Source organism: Crassostrea angulata, chromosome 1, assembly GCF_025612915.1.
Source record: "Crassostrea angulata isolate pt1a10 chromosome 1, ASM2561291v2, whole genome shotgun sequence".
In the NCBI taxonomy this organism is placed as follows: domain Eukaryota; kingdom Metazoa; phylum Mollusca; class Bivalvia; order Ostreida; family Ostreidae; genus Magallana; species Magallana angulata.
In genome coordinates, this window is record NC_069111.1 from 28,144,819 (window position 1) to 28,165,954 (window position 21,136).

The window sequence follows — 21,136 nt, forward strand, 5'->3', positions numbered from 1 at the left end:
TTAACCCTTATGAATTATAAAAAATGCAACAGGTGTAAAACGTAATAAATAAATAAAACCAGGCTCATTTCGATAACAGGCTAAACAATCCCAAACTTTGACGCTGAAAAAGATACAAATGCATAACAGTCAGGTAGAGAAACCTGAAACCTTAAATCTACATGAATAACATATTATTATAAGATAGGTGCAATTCAGATGCATTAAAATGAAGTTAGATCTTTCAAAGATAAAAAAGAAAACCGATACCATCATATCTAATGGTATTGGTTTTCTTTTTTTCCCTTTTGCATACATTTAATAGCATTATACTTTAGGACAAAATTTAAAAAAAAATATATTGCTTAAATCGATCATTAACAACTATAGAATGAATTAATTTTCTTATAAAATGTGTGTTCCTGAATATGGATAATATCATAAGAAAATCATATCATTTTTCAAATAATAAAGATCATACATAAGCGTTAAAGGATAATTCTTACATGTAGTACATTTTATAAATGCGTTCAAAAAGAATATGAATAACATGTAAAATGAATGTGCAAAAGATTAACTACACAGGTATATGCTTTGCGTGGTCTCTGTGTGCCAAGTTCTTCCTGGTCGAATTCAATTGGTTGAGAGTTTTCATATTTTGCATTTCTCTGATTTCATTCGAAGATAGTGATTATAAACAACATCATATAATTTAATGAGAGATTATATTACATCTATTTAATTCTTGACTGAACTTCATTCAACCAGGCCTCAGGATCATGAAGGAATTTCAGACTTAAGACAAAATTTCAGTCAGCCATAAAATTTTTGTTTATAATAAAATGACGATCAAAATTTGTAATTAACAAATTTATATCAAGCCAATTTTAGTAACATTTCAAATTTGTCAGTGTTTTCAATCTAGAGACATTAGAGAGTATACAATTTTTGACTTAAGTCTAAGATTGCTTCATGATCCTGAGGCCCGCTGTTTAAGAAATTTATAAAATCAAGCTTTATATGTGATATCTTTGGGATCTTTGGACAAAAATTAACTTGGTCTAGGTGAGGTATATTACAGGATATTTACTTATCATATCAATAAAAATAAGTAAGGTTTGTCTCCCAAAGGCCGTCTTAGATTTAGCAGAAAGCAAATCAAGTTAACAAAATAATGTTTACAACAGTTGTTTCTAATAATTATTAACAAGATGCGGAATTGAAGACTTTCATTTGAATTAAAACCCCAAAAATTGCTGAGAGTAATATTTTTATTAAAAATCGAAATACAAATGGTTTTAATATGTATATATGATAACTATATAATAACAAGTAAAGTATTAAAAAGTAAATATATAATAGCATCACAGACACAAGATCATCAAATATGCAAATATACAATTATTATAAGCATCTCTTGAAAAAAAACCCTCTTTTTTAAAAGCACCTGGGATGTCACATGTCTAACTACATGATAAAAAAAATATAAATACCTACTTACATGTTTATTTGCTTTTCTAATCAAACTTTATGTATAAAAGTGGGTTATATATTCAAAAGTTTTAGTAAACATATTCCATTCATATCTACTTATATACTAATAAGTCATGTTTTCCATTACACTATAATAATTATTCAAAAATACATTTTTCTGTCCCAGTTGTTTTTATGATAAGTATTTAAATGGTTTTAAGACATAAAAACAGAAAAATAATGATTGAGCAAATGAGTTCATGCTGCAGTTTCTAAGGAAAGGTTGAAAATTCCTATTTTCAGCATTATCACTGCAAAAAATAGATAAATAAAATAAGCATGACATAATTTCAACGTCTCTTTAATTTGACTGCGAATGATACATCATACATGACATTATATATCAATTATATATCATATACTGTTATATCTAAGAGGAACAAATTTACATGTAGATATTTTCTCATGTTTGCATTATAACACAATAGAAATACTTTTATTCAGTTGTAACAATAAATATGTAGCTTACAAGTATACTATTTGTGCAATCAATTGTTCATCAAAAAGAAGACTTAAAAACCAATTGCTTCAACTTAAATTTGACTGAATTCAATACTGTTATACCTCGGGATTCAGTGGCTTTGTGCTAAATTCCGGGCGTTTTATTTTAAACTGCAGAAAAAGAAATGAGAAGAACGAATATCACGAATGTTCAATATATACATTTTGAAGCAAACAACAATTAAATGATAGCAAATTTATAGCATACAATGTATGTATGGCTGATCGCTTTATAACCCAAATGCATGATGAAAAAAAAAATTGAAAGCATCACATGATATGTCACATGATATAAACTTTTTACCATATGAGCAAAGATGAGAAATCATGCATTAGCGATTTAAAAAAACAAAACTTTCACTGTGTTTATTAGGAGGCCATTTCAATGCTTCTCAGTAGGAATATATGAACATGCTAAATTTTTCAAGCTAAACTGTTTGGATTTGTTTTTCATGAATATATGTTCATGTCTAAAAATATTACACTTTAAAGTTTAAGGCAGATATGATGGTTAAATTGTTGACCACATAGACTGCTTAAAAAGAGTAAAGAACAAAGGTTTGAGGATAAAAGTAACTCTTACTGTTTATGGAACTGTTAGTTGTTTTTTTTAAATAAATCGCTTATTTAAAAAAAATAATCACACTAGATTTCGGATGAATGTGTACATGTTATAAACAGTCAAAATTTACAAAAAAGAGTGTTTGGAAAAACAACCTATCGGATTTGTCAGAGGTGTTACTTCTAATTTTAGGAACATAAAAGTAAGAACGACTGAATAAGGTGATAAAACGGAGTTGTATATGGGAAGGAACATAAAATTACTAGTTAGATTCTGATTATTAGAATAAAGAGTAACAATATACTGTAAAGCATTTTTTTTTACCTTTTCGTTTGGTTGTAAAGCTTGACACATGAAATCCCATGAAAATCTTGACTGTTCAGCATTGTCATAACCTGTAAACAATAATGGATGTGATATTCACATACAAAGGCATGCCGTGAAATGAAAATTTAACATGATTACCGTTTACATGCATTTGTCAAGGATTAATGTTTGTTTTAAAACGGAACAAAACATGACAATAAAGTATAAATGTAAAATAGAAACAACATTAATGATGGTATAATAGTCATCCGTTTGTTGCTGTTATCTAATGAATTTCCATTGTAATCCGGTATGCATATAATTGATAAAATAAAGTTTGTCTAGATAAACTGTATTTTCCTGATCAAAAAAAGGTATTTCAGAGGTTAAACATGTTTACGATGTGACATTGGTTGGAAAAGATATTGTCAAACGTACTGTTAGGTTCTCTTGTAATATTAAAGTCATCAAATCCATCTCTTGCTCTGCCGCCTTCGGGTTCTTCTGACCAAATATGATGCGGTGAATATGGAGACCCATACCGACCCCAGCTGTCGATCTTAGTCGGCATTCTCGAAACAAAATACATTCCTTGTTCGTCAAACGTATTCCTGTTTAAAGATAAATACGTATTAGTTACATTAACTACCTCGAAAAATTAAGAAATGCAGAAGCTGACATTTTTTATCACTATGATAAATAGTGATTTTTTTGCAAAAAGTCATGATTGACTGTATTTGTTATTCAGAAATAAACGTACTCAAAATTAACATCAGAAGACGATAACGATGTATCTTTGAGGTGTCGCCTTCTTCGAAAGTAGCAAAAAATGATGATTCCAATGAAAATTGCAATGGTCAATAGCGTTATTCCGACTCCCAGTCCCAGAATCAATTGAAAGTTGTCATCTATTAAAACAAATTAAGAGCATTACCGTCAGCAAGCATAGCAAAACTACAACTTAAATGTTTAAAATCTTCAACGATTGGAATATAAATTTAAAATCGAAGATACATTTGAGAGCGACATTTGCAAACATATTATATACTTTGCCAATAATAGCAGGACATTCAATGATATTATATAATACCTTGGTTTAAATGTCAATATCTTACGAAAGAAGAAATTGTACCTAGAATTGATGACTGCAATTCCGATCATGTTAAAGAAATCGTTTTCCTGACAAGTGAAGATCGCTTAATGTTTTGTCCCTTAACAATTCGTTAAACTTACAGTAAATGGGCGGATATAACGTTGATACAAATACAAAAATGATGTACACTTTGCTGATATTGTACAACGTTAAGATAGTAGAGTAATTCATTATATTGTATTAAAAAGAAAATACTCACTCGAATCTCTTGTTTCTCTAAAAAAAAGATATAAAATGTAAAGAATATAATTTAATTAATACTACCATCCAAAAGTACACAGTTTCTTTCAATATTTGCCGTCAAATTCAAAAGGTGTTTAAATATCATGAAAATACGCATATACCATCTTGAACGCTTGTGTGCATAAAATTCTAAGTTATACAATTTTATTCTGTTTTCAAAAAAAAAAAATAATGACTCAAACATTTTGTCATATTTCTAATATGTAGTCAAAAATGATGTAAAATGGCATATTTCTCCTAGTTTTGTTGAAGAGGAAAATGTGTTCGCCGCTGTCGCTCAGAACGAAATTAATATATTTTATGTGATATCACAAAAGTGATGTCAAACTGTGAATTTCATTGCAGGCGACGGCGGTAGACATATTTTTCTATTAAAAAAACTACATAATTATGTGTCTTCTGCTCTATTTTGAAAAAAAATCCGGAAAAGACATTGTTTATGACGTCATAAATACCATTGTGAAAGTTTAATCCGGTTACTATTTATAGATCATTAAGTTGTAGGTATTCTTGAATAAATGAATCTATATTTTAATTTTCTTGTGAGGATTTCAAAAATTACTTTATAAAAAGGGCAAAACATGACTAAAAGTGTACCTATAGTTCTTAGTTTTCATTCGTACAATATTTCATTCACTTTATGTACCGTATGTTTTATATAAACCATTGTACAATAATCTTTGTTATCTACATGTAGATGTAATACTTACGTGCGACAATAAGCTATTTTTTCGTCTTCTACACATTTTTCATTTTCCCCGCATGGATTGCTGATTACATATACATCGCATTTTGAGGAAGTATTGGTAATAACTGTAAGTAAATATAATTAAATAGTAATAATTGTTTGTCTAGGTGCTACTTGTATAATATATGTTGTAAACTTTAAATAAAAATGCTAAATTAAGTTTATAACAAACACTATTATAGATATCAAATTGTTAAAATATTGTTTAGATGCATAGAATAAACATGCCTAGTTTCCTTCCAGTGTCATCTTTTACTAACACAGACGAAGTTGTTAGGTTCTCATTTTCGTACTTTATGTTGCTTTTAGACAAAATAAACATGGATGTCACAAGATCCTGGTTTGCCTTTTCTGTTTTGTTCGCGATAACTTCGTGTTCAACAATTGTACTTCCTCTCCTGAGCCAAAGAAGAAAAAAAATAAGGTGCTTTTGATATTTGGGATCAGACAATTTTTTAAAAATTCAAACCACAAGAAAATGCTGTAAAAAGTATTTTTTTATATTGTGCAATAAACAATGTTTAAGTGTCTCATCAAACCATAAACTTCTTTTCATATGGTTGGAACAATAAACGTCGGAAAAAAAATAATCACTCAACAATTTACCTTATCACAAGGATGAGTACTTTGATGAATCCAGTAATCCTGTTTTTGTAGAAATTCGTTAGCTTCAAAATGAAAAAAAACATGAATCATTGTTTACACATTTTTGTGAGAAATCCCACAGTACCCTTACAAGATGTCAGTATTTTGAAACTTATCTTACCGATGATTCCATGGTTTTCACTACTTGGTCATAATTAGTAAGTGATATGTTCTTTCTGAAGGTCACAACTACTCCAAGTTTAACCTCAGAAGTTTCTGTTATAAAAAAAATAAAAAGGCACGTAATATATATGTATTTATTTTGCAAATGTTCAATATTTGACGTGTCTTTATAAAAGCTTATACTTACGAGGGACGTATGCGGTTACTTTCTCTAAAACAAATAAAGAACAAAATATACTACAGAATACCGATATGATTTTCTATTTTCTAATCTATTGAAAAGTAAAAAGCTTTATATTCAATACATGCAAACACCAGAGTTTTTTTTTTACCTTTAGTAGTGCTCTCACTTCCTCCTGTGGTGGTTGGACTAGGTTCAGTACTTTGTGATGATGCGACCGTGCTTTGGACTGTTGTCTGGGTACTCTCGTATGTACTCTCTGTCATTGTTGTTGTTGTAATGTCTATAATCAGTAATAAACAATAACTTTTGACATGCAGATATAAGAGCATTACTATCTATTAACGATGCTTTACATCATTATACTGAATAGACAAATAGTAATATAACTTTTACATAAAATGATATATCTGTATATAAATTTGTAAACGCTTATCTTAGTTTTGAAATTATGCACTTCAACCTTAGGTTTATACAAACATATTTCTGTTTATATCATAGCGTGCTTCTTATGTTTTAATTTTCTTCAATTAACCATATTAAAATTACACGACATGACATAAACTTGACATGACTCAAGTGTAAATTAAACAATATATTTGGGAAATATGGCTTTTTCTAAATCAAAGGGTCTCTTTGGCGTCATTACAATTTAATGTGTTATCCTCGATACAAGTGCATTAAAGCTGACATGAATTCATAAATACGCATCATTTCCCTTTAATCTCCGACTACTGCCATATTAGTTGTCGATTTATATTGTTCTGCTCATCGCTACACTGTAAACACCCCCTTTATAAGGTCGAGAGCACTATTCATGCTTCACCGCATTCAGGCACTTCATACACCCGAACACATTACCTTGAACGAAAAGACCTGCCAAAACGCGTTTTGAATAAAAATGATATGACAACCACTGCACTGGCAAGGAATACCGAATGAAAGACGAAATAAGGCAGACTGAAATCCAGGCACATATACGTCTAAAATCCTTGATAACAGAAGACCGTTTCCCCGGTATGCTATAACATCGCACATGCGCAAACCACACACTGTGGCAGATCTAGCAATGTCGCATGGATTTTAGAAACGGCGCGTTTTTTGTAGAAACCGATGGAAACGATGTTACGTCGTTACTCTTTTGGATTTACTATAATTTAGCGTCTGTGTTGAATGTAGTGCTACAGGGGTTTTCAAAAAGATACAGCCGCTATGCACTCTGTATGAACGACACACACACACACGTGTTCGATGTGCATGCAAAGTACCAGTAAGACATCAGTATCTGCGCAAAATAATACGAATACCTTGGAAATTTTCAGAATAAATACATTTTGTGTTGTATTGATTGTTGTTTTCTTTATTACAAACATTTTACTACAATGTTTAGTTCATGCATTTAGAAACCCGTGCAACCTGAATGCCTCAATCGGAAAGCAACCGACCGTAACTTTCTCAACCGGTATAAAAACCCATCTGGCAGAAGAGGAGCGATCGAAAGTAATATGGCGACCTAGTGCTTTTATGAATTCATGTCAGGTTTAAGATCTAGAGGAACGATTAACACAATCATATGTACTGTTACGAGCTGAAATTCATTAATAAGTTAATATATTAATGTTGTTCTTTGAATTAAGATTGTCAGTAATATAGAGCTTAAGTTTTTACTTATTGCATTGCCGAACAAACTATGGGTAATGACTTATTAATTGAAATAATATTAAATATGAAGATTGATAAACTTATTTTGTCACAAGGTTTCGTCACCGTCACAAAAAACATGAGATTTCGTGGTGCTTTTTAACCTTTAAAAGTGATTTAACTTTCTGACGTGAGAAATAACTAATTACTATTTGACATGCATTTTTGAAGATAACGTTTTGTTAACATATATGAAACATGAATATTGATAAACTTATTTGGTCGTTACTATCCCACAAAACACAATACATAGTTGGTTTTCAACCTTTTGTAGTGCTTTCACTTCCTCCTGTGGTTGTTGGACTAGCTTCAGTACTCTGTGACGATTCAACCGTGCTTGGGACTGTTGTCTGGGCACTTTCGTATGTACTCTCTGTGATCGTTGATGTGGTCATTTCTGAAGTAAGAAATACACAATTACTGTTTGAAAAGAGTTTTTTTTAAAGATTTGTTAACATTGATGTTCAACATCATTTAATGTCACACAAATAAATTAGCTGGTACATGTGTAGTCAAAATGAATAACTGATTTTTTCACGTTAAATGTACATATAAATTAAGAATATCATTTTTTGCTGTTAATTTTGAAAACGAAATCCTGATATTATTAACATGTACTTTTAAATTTTATGTTATTTTCTATACATTTAAATACATTTTCAAAGTATATAAGATAAGATAAGATATTCTTCATTTTCTTCAAATTAATGGAGAGTATTACATAATCAAATTATAAACTCAAGTGAAAAAAGAACAGAAACAAAACATATTTATATATGTACATATTTTGATAGACATTTATAAATTACGACAATCTATTGCAAAGAAACCTCTGTTTTTATACAACATAAATGCAATGATTAACATTATCTGTTTCCATTTTGTATACGATATATTTTCAAAACTTGTACCATTGACACATCCCATAAGTGATAAAAACTGTAATTCTGGATATTGATTTTCAAACAATAGATATTCGTTGACATCAAGAAATTTTAAAATGTTTTCAAGCACAATTTCTCTGTCTTCTAAAAGATTATAACAGCTTAAAACACGGTGCATATTATAGCTATCTGTTTCCTTATAACATAAAGGACAAGTTTTAAATACAGTTTTCATTGATGAAACTTGAACTAAAAAGTTGATCAACAGCCGTTTTGAGGGTTTCTTTTGAACAATTTGTCAAAGCTTATTAGGGCACAAATTCGTATGTATTCTACTAAAAAAAGAGAGTTCAGGGTTCACACAGAGAGAGCTCTGCCATTGTTTTTCTTCCTCTGCCAAAGTTGTTTTGATAACCAATTTTGAATATTCGTTTTTGTTAAAAATGATATTACAGTAGTTAAAAATCACATCGAAAAGCTTACATTTCTTATCTGTTTGTAATAAGTTTTTAGTTGCAAAAAGTTTTTAAGTTACATGAACATCAGAAATAAACCTATAAATCCGATTTTGTAAAGAGTTTTGGTCTGATCGGTGTAGTTTGCCTAAAAACAATAAGCGGCATTTATCAATGTAGCCTTGCATGTTCCACAGTCCAATATGTGATATGCTGGAGAGCGACGGAGAAAATTTGGAAAATCCTTGAATGATTCTGGAGAAGTGTCTTTGTACATACTCTAGGAGTTGCAAGTCGGTGAGTGTCAGTGACGACCATATTTCACAGGAGTAAGGGGCAGAGGGTAGCACAACACGTTTCCATATTTTTGCAGACACAACTGGATGAATGTCGGAGTTATTAACAGCAATAGAGTATAATGAGTAGATTTTTGATCTTGCATTTTTGCACACTCATTCGGTTAGCTTGTCAGTTTTCATATTTGCTTGTAGAAGGCAGCCAGCATAAACAGTGTTATCAGACTGAGGAATTTTACTACCAAATAAGCTAATACTATAGGAAACAGAACATTTTTGTGTCTTGGAAAAAAACAATAATAACAAGACACTTTTACTTGGATTGTGATGAAGTCTCCAAGTATATGCATATTTTTTACTTCATTAAGTAAACATTGTAAAGACCTTGGTGAGTTGGTCATTAAAACAGTATCACCCGCTAATAAAATACCTGGTTTGTGTATATCACCCAAAACAAGACCGTTACCATTGTGGCAAATTTCAGATAACAAAACATTAATGTAAGCAAGAAACATAAAAGCACTTAGGATCCTTCCTTGTCCTACACCTTGTAAAACTTTAAACTAGTTGGGGCTTGCATCACAAACTGACACAAAACATTTGCTGCCATTATACCAGTATTTTATAATTTGCTATAACCTTGAGTTAAAAAAAAGTCACGTGACACCCGAGGCCATGAGCACGTAATTTTTTTGATCCTGGTGATTTTGGTTTTATTGGAGTGTTTTTGATACAAAGTGGGATTCTATTTTGGTTTACTGTGTGTCAAATAGTGTTCTGTATTGATATATACTGGTAAAAAAGAGGAATTTCAACTTGGGTTTGTTTGAAACATGGAAACACGAAACAAAGGAATATCCAAAAAAAATTCTGACAACAGTTCACCCAAAGCCAAGCAAACCGAACATTCAGCAGAGCGTGACCAGGGTCCGTTATGTGACAAACTAAAAACCATATCGGACCAGGCCGAGTGTAATTATACCGAAATTACAACCTTGCGCTCCGAAAATGCTCAACTTAAGCGTGAACTTGATCTCCTGCGGTCGGTTGTGATTAGAATGGACAGAAAACTGTCACACATCGATGATGACATAACTGATCTTCGCTCGAGATCGATGAAAGACAATATATTGATTCACAACTATCCTTATACCCAACAAGAGGACTTGGCCACAACGATACCCAATGATATAAAGCAATCACTGGGTGTCGATGTTGAGTTTGTCCGCATCCACAGGAACGGGGTCCGCCCACAGTTCAATGACAAACCGGTCACAATAACCGCTAAGTTGAAGGATCGCAATAAAAAGGATGAGATTCTCAACGCGCAGAGGCTAAAAAAAATTGCAAAACAGCGTTTACCCTTCTTCATCACTCCCTAACAGCCCGCACCCCTTACCTCCGCTAGAAATAAACTTTTTGATAAAGCGGATTCATTTCGCAAGCAGAACATTAACGTTAAAGTTCAAAGAAACGAGATAACAATGCCAAACGGTACGAAATACGAGGAAGAGGTACCCCTTATTTCCAGTGCGGATGCCTTGCAAATTTCCTCTGAGGAATATCAGTCCTTGGACGACGTTGTGGTTGTCTCCACGGAACCGGTGCAGAAAGACGGGTCTGAATTTATGGCGGTTGGTGCTAATATTCAGTCCTCGGACGAGGCCCTGAATATCTACAAAAAAAACATCAATAGACCCTTACGCTGCAAGTTGCGACAGCAGAATCCTCGTATACAGGTTTCGCGACCAAAGTGGAAAAACTATCGAAAATTACCACGACGATCGGGAGCATGGGGCAGGACGGAGAATGCTAAGGTACCTCCAAGACAATCGGATCAACGACGTTGCAATTGTTTTGACGCGATGGATGGGGCGCTCGCACATTGGCCCAGCCCGTTTTTCCATCATGGAAAACTTGGTTTGTGACCTTGTTAACAAACTAGATGATCCAAGTGACGCCGGAAAATAACTGAATTTTCCTCATTCACACTATAAACTATTAAGGACAATGTCCGAATTACTTGTCTTTATAATTACGTATTTTGAAAAAAAAAAACTGTATATGTATTTTCAAACACATGAAAAGATCCCATTAATTAATTCAAATGCCGACTTTTCATTCTGATTATGCCTATAATTTAATTCCGGAAATATTTATGTCTACCATTGTTTACTCTAATTTTAGTAACGTGTCGGCATATCCAATGTAAACATTCAACCCCTCAACCAAATTCACCGTACATCAGCACGTGCCTTTAACTTTAAACCCAGCAATCGAGCACTCCTTTTCTTTCCCCCTTCTGTATGTTTCCTTTCTCAATCATGTATCAACCTCAGACTAGTATAATTATTGGACAAGAGCATTTTTTGACCGTGTTGTTGTATTTCCAGCGAATCGTACAAGGTAAGCAAACTTTTTCTGTAACATGTCTTCGGTAAAAATTATATCTGCTAACAGTCAGGCTCTGCACGAATTTAAGAAAAGAAAAGATGTCTTTCAATATTATCGACAAACCCAATGCAATATTTTATGTTTACAAGACACTCATTTCACTTGTGATATGGAAGATAGTATTCAAAACGAATGGGGCAATGAAGTTTATTTTAATTCTTTTACCTCAAAGTCCAGAGGAGTAGCAATTTTTTTCAATAACAATTTTGAATATAAAGTACATAAGAATTTTACAAATGATTCTGGAAATTTTGTGGTACTAGACCTCAGCATTCAAAGCCATCGTTTAAGTTTGATCACAGTGTATGGTCCAAATGAGGACACGCCCCTTTTTTATGAAGAACTCTTTGAAATTGTAAGTGAAATAGGAAATAAAGACATAATAGTTGTTGGCGATTTTAATCTTATTATGGATCCCGATTTGGATTATTACAATTATCTTCATCTTAACAATCCTAAAGCAAGAGATAAAGTAATAGAAAAAATAAATCAATTCAATCTTATTGATATTTTTAGAGAAACTCACCCTGATAAGAAAAGGTACACATGGCGTAAACCAACCCCTCTTAAACAAGCAAGACTAGATTTCTTTTTAATATCAAACACCCTACTGTGTATGTCACAAGAAAGTGAAATCATAGCAAGTTATAAGTCAGATCATTCACCAGTACTCCTTAGTCTAAAATTCAATGAATTTACACATGGAAAAGGTTTATGGAAGTTCAATAATGCACTTTTATATGATAAGGAATTCCTAGATGTTGTTAATAAAAAAATACAAGAAATAAAACAAAATTATGCAGTACCCGTATATAACAATGCATCTATTGACAAAATTCCAAATGATGAAATTCAATTCACTGTCAATGACCAGCTCTTTCTTGAAACACTATTAATGGAAATCAGGGGCAAATGTATATCATATTCTAGCTATGCCAAAAAGAAAAATAACGAAAAGGAGAAATTTTTAATAAACCAAATAAAACAGTTGGAGGAAAAGTATGAAGAAAACATTCAAACAATTAATTTTAAAAAGAAAGAATTAGAAAATATCAGAAATCACAAACTTATGGGAAGTCTAGTAAGATCAAGAGCTAAATGGACCTGTGAAGGAGAGAAACCAACAAGTTACTTTCTTTATCTTGAGAATAGAAATTTTGTAAATAAAATTGTCCCAAAATTAATAAAAGAAGATTGTTCCAAAGAAATCAATGGACAAAAGGAAATCCTGTTAGAGATAGAAAATTATTATAGAAATCTATATCAAAACAAGGGTGAATTTCAAGACTATGATTTAAATGAGATTCTAGAATCAGACTCTGAAATTTTTAAATTAAGCGATACTCAAAGAAATACCCTTGAAGATGAAATAACTTATAATGAAGCCTCTCATGTATTGAAAAAAATGTCGAATAATAAGAGTCCTGGAAGTGACGGTTTCACTACAGAGTTCTTTAAAGTCTTTTGGAAATACTTAGGAGACTTTGTTATTAGATCAATAAATCACGGATACAATCTAGGGGAGTTATCTGTTACACAAAAGCAGGGTATAATCACCTGCATACCAAAAGATGGAAAAAGTAAATTTTACATGAAAAATTGGAGGCCAATCTCTTTATTAAATGTAGTTTATAAAATAGGGTCAGGCTGCATTGCTCAAAGAATGAAAACAATAATCAGTTCAATTATCAGTACCGATCAAAATGGCTTAGTTCCAGGAAGATATATAGGTGAAAATACTCGTCTTGTTTATGATTTAATGCAATATACTGAGAATAATGACATTCCTGGATTACTGTTAATGATTGATTTTGAAAAGGCATTTGACTCTGTCTCATGGAAATTTATTGATAAAACGCTTCAATTCTTTAACTTTGGTCCATCGCTCAGAAAATGGGTATCAGTTTTTCAACAAAACACCTCCTCCTCTGTATCACAAACAGGTTACTTATCCAACTTTTTTAAATTAGAGCGTGGTTGTCGTCAGGGTGATCCAATTTCATCATATATCTTTTTACTATGTGCTGAAGTACTAGCTATTAAATTAAAAAATAATAAAGGTATAAATGGTATTAACATAGATAATTCAGAATTTTTGTTATCACAATATGCAGACGATACCCTTATTATATTAGATGGCAGTGAGAGGTCTCTCAGAGAAGCAATTAGAGAGTTGAATAACTTTTATCAAAATTCTGGTCTCAAAATAAATATATCAAAAACTCAACTTGTCTGGATTGGTAGTAAAAAATACTCTTCTAATATGATATGTGAGGAAATGAACTTTCAATGGACAAGCACCTTTAAACTTTTAGGTATATATTTTGATGTGGACTTAACAAATATACCAAAACTTAATTATGACAAGAAATTAGTAAAAATCAAGCATATCATCAATCAATGGAGTAAACGACGACTTACTCCACTTGGCAGAATAACTCTTATAAAATCATTGCTTATTGCACAATTAAATCACCTCTTCATTTCTCTACCCTCCCTTTCAAATACTTTCATGAAAAATCTGAATGAAACTCTTTTTAATTTTTTATGGCATTCCAAAGTAGATAAACTTAAAAGAAAGCAAGTAGTGCAAGACTATATTAATGGAGGTTTAAAAATGCTTGATATTAACAATTACAATCTGGGATTAAAATCATCATGGATAAAAAGAATTCTTTATTCCCAAGAAACAAAATGGAAAGTGCTGCTTGGCAAAACTGTAACCATAGAAAAAATATTAAAAACTGGATCAGACTATATTAATGTTGTTTAAAAGGAAATAAAAAATCCTTTCTGGAAAGATACATTTACTGTCTTTCAAATAATTCAAGAAAAATTAGAAGTTCAATCATGGGATGAATTTATTACTCAGCCCATTTGGAACAACCCGAAAATCAAAATTGAAAATAAAACAGTTTTCTATACAAACTGGTTTGATAAGAACATAGTATACATAGCAGATTTGCTTGATGAAAATGGAAATTTTTATTCTTTACAAGATTTACAAAAAAAAATTAAGATAAAAACAAATTTTCTGAATTATGCATCAATTAGAAATTCAATTAAAGCAAGTCTCTCAAGCTCAAACAAATAGCCCTAGACCGTTTCTTCCTCATAATATTAAAACATTTTGTAACAACAAAAAAGGAACAAAACATATCTACAATATTCTTACTACAGAAAACATTACTCCTCTTGGAAAAGTAAAATGGGGAAAGTTTTTTGAAATTTTAGACCTTCAGTGGGAAAATATCTTCACATTTCCCTTTTTATACACCAAGGATTCTAAATTGCAATGGTTGCAATTTCGAATAAATCAGTATATTTTGACAACAAACTCATTTTTATTTAAAATAGGTAAAACTGACACAAAGTTGTGTTCTTTATGTCAAAATAATGAAGAAACTATCGTGCATCTGTTTTGGGACTGTTTACATGTCCAAAATCTTTTAAGCCACTTTATATCAATATGTGACGGAAAAGGTTTACATATTACATTAGAGGAAAAATCATTTATATTAGGAACCCCTAATTCAATTTATTTGGGTATAATTTTTCTTATAATCAAATCTTACATATACAGGAAAAGATGTCTACAGGAAAACTTATCAATCCAAGAACTTCTGATTGATCTCAAAACCCATATAACTACACTTCAATACACTGCAACAAAACAAGGCAAATATAATAATTTCTTAAACCAATGGACTGACTGGCTTTTTCTCATGTACATGTAGATCCTGACCATTGACATATTTACATAAGGCACGATTTATATATACCTTGTCTGAATACAACAACTCGGTAGTAAATATTTTGATTACGCCTAATTATTAATAAAATATTTCTGACATGAAACATGTATCCTCATAATTCCCCCACTCTCTCCCCCCACTCTCCACTTCCTACTGTCCCTCATTTTCTCTCCCTTAAATTTGTTGAAAATGATCTTGTCAACAGACTTTTCAATTGTGCTAAATATACTTACATGTATATATATATATTGTATGATATATTGTATGTGCAAATGAAATAAATATCAATAAAAAAAAAAAAAAAAAAAAAAAAAAAAAAAAAAAAATAACCTTGAGTCAGTATTAAGTTTAAATAGTTTATATAGGAGACCATTATGCAAAATTCTGTCAAACGCTATTTCTTTATCTAGAAATGCACAAAATACTGATGGACCTTTATCTACATAATAACTTTTTGCTACTTTTAATACGTAACAAGCTGGTATGGCACCATATTCACTTCTGAACCCAGATTCCAAATTATGTGGTAATGATATTTTTGTTAGCGAAGTCATTTTCAATTCTTGATAGAATTATTTTTTCAAACAGTTTTCTCACTACAAATGTCAATGTAATACCTCTGTAATTAGTAGGATCACATTTATCCTTATTTTTACCTTTATAGATACATGTATATATTATTTTTCCAAAATTAAACATTTCGGGTACATACTTTTCACTCATTATAGCATTTAAAAGTAGACATAGTTTTTCAGTAAGAATATGACCACTGTATATCAGGTGCTTGGTGGTAAGAAAGTCTGGTCCAGGGGCTTTGCCTTTAGGGAGTTTTTCAATATGATGCTTTATTTTCTCAACTGCATGATATAACGTCTTGTTCCGTGAATGGTTTTTCCTGATAGTTTAGATTGTTATCGATGATTTCTACGATTTCATTAATGTACTTTTTAAAGTTATCATCGAATTTACCTGGACAATGTCATTTGCAAACAAGATCTGAATAATATTCCTGCCAAAGGTTTCACATGTCAGTTATGTTTTCAGCGATTTTTTCTTTATATCTTAACTTGGAAGGTAGGGATGTGCTTGTTCGTTTTTTTATTTTTCCACGCTGTTCTATAAAAAGTTCCGTTATCTATTTCGGCGGCTTTATCGATTTCATCAAGAATTGTTTGTTTCCAATCTTTTTTTTGCTAATCTGTGAAGTTTTCTAAAGAACTATATATGATAAGAGTTAAATTTGGCCCCCATAATTCGCCATTTTTAAAGTGTTTCGGGTACAATAAAATGTTTACTAATTTTTTAGAAGAGTTGATATAAAATATATTTTTCATCTTTTTATTTGATTTATTTGCAAACACTGGCAGTATATGACGTCAGAAGTGACGCCATTTCTATAATTCATTCAAAATCAGCCAAAAATTGACATTTTTCTTATCTATTTACGAATGGGAAATATAGAGCGCATGCTTGAACAAGGAATTTTTTTTGTCACTTATTAGTCTTGGCTAGGTACATCTCTGATTAAAATATTTTATTTGTTCAAGAATGCGCTCTATGTTTTCGGAAGGAAAAACTGCTTGAAAACAAGCTGTTTTACGCTAAAAATGCAAAATGGCGGGAAAAGGTTGTCTTTACAATGTCATATTTCTAAATTGTGGGCACTTGAATCAAAGTAAATATTATATAAACACATCACATATATATCTGTACTAAGAAAACAAAGAATGATAGTAAAATGATGATGTTCATTTTAGGGGGCCATTTTAGGCCCTTATCATATATAGTCCTTTACAATTTGTTTTTTTTGTAATTTACATATGATTCGTTTTGTTTGTCTCTAGGCAAACCTTCTGATTTCCATGCTCATCTAGAACGCCGCATTTCATAATGGGCGTTGTGTAACTCTGATTTTTTCCAATATGGTTTGATGTGTGAATTAAATTTTCCATATGGAATATGTTCGTCAGCAGATGATAGAAGAGAAGCGGTTAGGTGGTGAAGGAACATGTCGATGATGTCCTTAGATGACAGTACTATATCTGTTGAGTTTAAAAGATTATCACATGTAATTCTATCTGCTGCTAGGTTGTTTGTGTCAGCTAACTTCCATTTCGGAATATTTCTTGAGTAGTCTGGTGGTAGGAGAGTGAAGATATTTTGGACGTCAATTTCACATAGTAATGGAAAGTGATCAGAAACATCGTAAGCAAAGTCTTGAAATATTTCCTTACATTTCACCTCTGGAATAATCTACTTGGGTACAAAGATGTAGTCAAGAAGTGATTTAAATATTTTATCTTTTGTTTGGAACGTAAAATGGGTGTCAGATGAGAATAAGCTACTATGATTTCTTTCATGTGTAGTTTCCCTAAGAAGTTTTGACTTTGGACTGCTGCATTTGTTTTTAATATCTGTATTAAAGTCGCCGCATAGTATTACGGGGTCAATTTCACTTTGCTCACCAAACAAGTCGAACACATCTTGCATCACCTGTTTGTATTCTTCAAACGGAAGATTAGTAGAAGGAGGAGACAACCAATAATACAGAGTTTGTCTCATATCCTATTTCAATTCCTATCACTTTATTAATTATTACAAACATTTTACTACAAAGTTTAGTTCATGCATTTAGAAACCCGTGCAACCCGAATGCCTCGATCGCATAGCAACCGACCGTAACTTTCTCAACCGGTATAAAAACCCATCTGGCAGAAGAGGAGCGATCAAAACTAATATGGCGACCTAGTGCTTTTATGAATTCATGTCAGGTTTAAGATCTAGAGGAACGATTAACACAATCATATGTACTGTTACGAGCTGAAATTCATTAATAAGTTAATATATTAATGTTATTCTTTGAATTAAGATTATCGTTTGAAAATTGTCAGTAATATAGAGCATAAGTTTTTACTTATTGCATTACCGAACAATCTATGGGTAATGACTTATTAATTGAAATAATATTATTTATGAAGATTGAATAACTTATTTGGTCACAAAGTTTCGTCACCGTCACAAAAAACATGAGATTTCGTGGAGTTTTTAAACCTTTAAAAGTGATTTCACTTTCTGACGTGAGAAATAACTAATTACTATTTGACATGCATTTTTGAAGATTACTTTTTGTTAACATATATGAAACATGAATATTGATAAACCTATTTGGACGTAACTATCCCGCAAAACACAATACATAGTGGGTTTTCAACCTTTTGTAGTGCTTTCACTTCGTCCTGTTGTTGTTGGACTAGCTTCAGTACTCTTTGATGATTCGACCGTGCTTTGGACTGTTGTCTGGGCACTTTCGTATGTACTCTCTGTCATCGTTGATGTTGTCATTTCTGAAGTAAGAAATACACAATTACTGTTTGAAGAGAGTTTTTAAATATTTGTTAACATTGATGTTCAACATCATTTAATGTCACACAAATAAATTAGCTGGTACATGTGTAGTCAAAATGAATAACTGATTTTTTTTTTCTCACATTACATGTACATATACATTAAAAATATCATATTTTTGCTGTTAATTTTGAAAACGAAATCCTGAGATTATAAACATGCCCTTTTAATTTTTATGTTATTATTCATACATTTAAATACAGCTTCAAAGTATAAACATATATTTTGTTCAGCAAAAAAAATAAAAATAAAAAAAAGATTGAAAAACGTATATACCATTACAAACTCCATTTGTTGATCCATGTAGACAAGAACAATTCCACCCGTCATCGCGGTTAACACAGATCTCGATGGTGGAGTTGCAGTCATTTGTCCCTAGATCACATTCATTGACATCTACATCACAGTTTGTTCCATTCCATGTTTTCTTACAATTACACTGTCCAGTGACGTCATTACAGTCCACTGTATTATCCTCAATACACGTGCACGGAGAGGAACAGCCAACACCATAATGTGTACTATCACATGCTTAAAGATGATAATCATCTGTTTTATTATTTTGAATTTAAATACTTGTGTGAAGGTTGTCAAAAATCCATAGAGACATTTTACATCTTTATATTTGCCAATTTGCTTCGCTTAATCGTATCAACTATCCCGAGTTAGTTTAAAGCAACAGCATATATATGATACCAAATGCGAATAATGAGTTTTATTACGTGTTCCTAAAATTTCAATTTATTATCAAATAACTATTTTTTTTTTATAAATATGACTTGAGTTTCACAAAAGTACACTGGTTATAAGTAGATTGTTTGATTTCAAACTTATTTCGCAATTGCGTTACGTTTGTTAACAATCAGCGGGAAAGCTCTGAGATATAAAAACTTAGTATTTCTATGCAAAGTAAACACGATTGTATAACACACCTGTGCAAGAATAACCATCCCCACTAAATCCAGTTTTACAAGAACACGTAAAATTTCCTACAGTATTAGCACAATCGGCATTTTCGTGGCAAGTATCAGATCCAAGTGAACATTCATCAACATCTGTAGTGAAGAAAATAACGCAAACATGAATGAGTTACATGTATGTATATCGATGTTTTAAAAGTGGTTGTCGAGTTAAATAAATTTAAAAGTAATATTTAAAAGATCAAACCTTTTACTTTCTTAGCCATAAAGGTGTGTTAACCTAATTCTATACTTACAAATACTTATTACATTAAAATCAAGCGAAATCAATTTAGAAAAAAAAATTCAATAAGTAGCAAATATCTGTGTGCATTCTTTAAGATAAAATATTATAATGGGTATTTATCTTCCAATTTGTATTGAAAAACTAATAAACTTACCGACACAAGACCCAAATGCATCCTTTTTATATCCAACATCGCAATTACATATGTAAGATCCGTTGGTCTCCGAGCACCGAGCGTTTGAACCACAGATGGTCGTGTTAGCACACTCGAGAACGTCTTCTGTACAGCTAGCACCTTGCCATCCCTCTTTACAATAGCAAGTTCCATTTTTCTTGTCACATAACTGTGTGTTTGAGAAATCACACAAACACTGACTTGCACAATTTTGACCATAGGTATTCAAAGCACACTCTGAAAATACAATATATCAAATAAATCAGAAAATACAAAATTTCAATATTAAAACTTCCACTGTGGGATATTGCAATTTTACTGCACAGTTTTACGAATATTATAGTTGAAAACTCAAGATTAAATGTATATAAGCCCAATCTCTGACCATTGCAACTAAATTCAACTCTTATCCAAGTATCTTTATATGAAATCAATGCAAAATACCCCTAATTTTATTTACAATTTTACGTCCCTCTGCGTACTAGATTGCATTTTGATCGTTTCCTTATCAAAGTAAAATTGTATCATTTGTTGATTAATTTATTTAAAAAACCGTTAATAATCTTATAGGCCTGATTCGATATTAGCTGACAAAATAATTATATTGTTATAGTTGAAACCCCATCTGTAATGAATTTTTTACCCCAGGAGTCACAGTTTGATCATAGTTTAGAATTGTTCTTGCTAGCTAATAACAACAATTTATAGTATTGGACATTGTATTTGCAACGCTTAATAATTTTTATTGTATCAGTAACAGCGTTGTATCAATGACGTTTAATTCTTATATAATATAGCTTGCTTCCATGATTATTTAATCATTTAATCAAT

The 21,136-nt window shown here is 31.4% G+C and overlaps 1 protein-coding gene and 1 pseudogene across 1 annotated transcript in view; one reads left to right on the forward strand and one right to left on the reverse strand.

Moving 5' to 3' along the window:
* Positions 1-1,242: 1,242 nt before the first annotated feature.
* The window catches only part of LOC128191942 (uncharacterized), a gene marked incomplete at its 5' end in the record, with an annotated part of 184,658 nt that continues 164,764 nt past the window's right edge, over positions 1,243-21,136 (reverse strand). Inside the window, 17 exons of the mRNA XM_052864321.1 lie at positions 1,243-1,763; positions 2,077-2,124; positions 2,900-2,970; positions 3,320-3,492; positions 3,642-3,789; positions 4,234-4,250; positions 4,988-5,090; positions 5,254-5,423; positions 5,632-5,693; positions 5,792-5,886; positions 5,981-6,004; positions 6,126-6,257; positions 7,941-8,072; positions 18,732-18,863; positions 19,201-19,455; positions 19,857-19,979; positions 20,285-20,542. Of these exons, the coding sequence (XP_052720281.1) occupies positions 1,761-1,763; positions 2,077-2,124; positions 2,900-2,970; positions 3,320-3,492; positions 3,642-3,789; positions 4,234-4,250; positions 4,988-5,090; positions 5,254-5,423; positions 5,632-5,693; positions 5,792-5,886; positions 5,981-6,004; positions 6,126-6,257; positions 7,941-8,072; positions 18,732-18,863; positions 19,201-19,455; positions 19,857-19,979; positions 20,285-20,542 (1,946 nt within the window). The remainder of the gene's footprint in view (positions 1,764-2,076; positions 2,125-2,899; positions 2,971-3,319; positions 3,493-3,641; positions 3,790-4,233; positions 4,251-4,987; positions 5,091-5,253; positions 5,424-5,631; positions 5,694-5,791; positions 5,887-5,980; positions 6,005-6,125; positions 6,258-7,940; positions 8,073-18,731; positions 18,864-19,200; positions 19,456-19,856; positions 19,980-20,284; positions 20,543-21,136) is intronic.
* LOC128186688 (uncharacterized) lies at positions 10,128-11,758 on the forward strand (annotated as a pseudogene).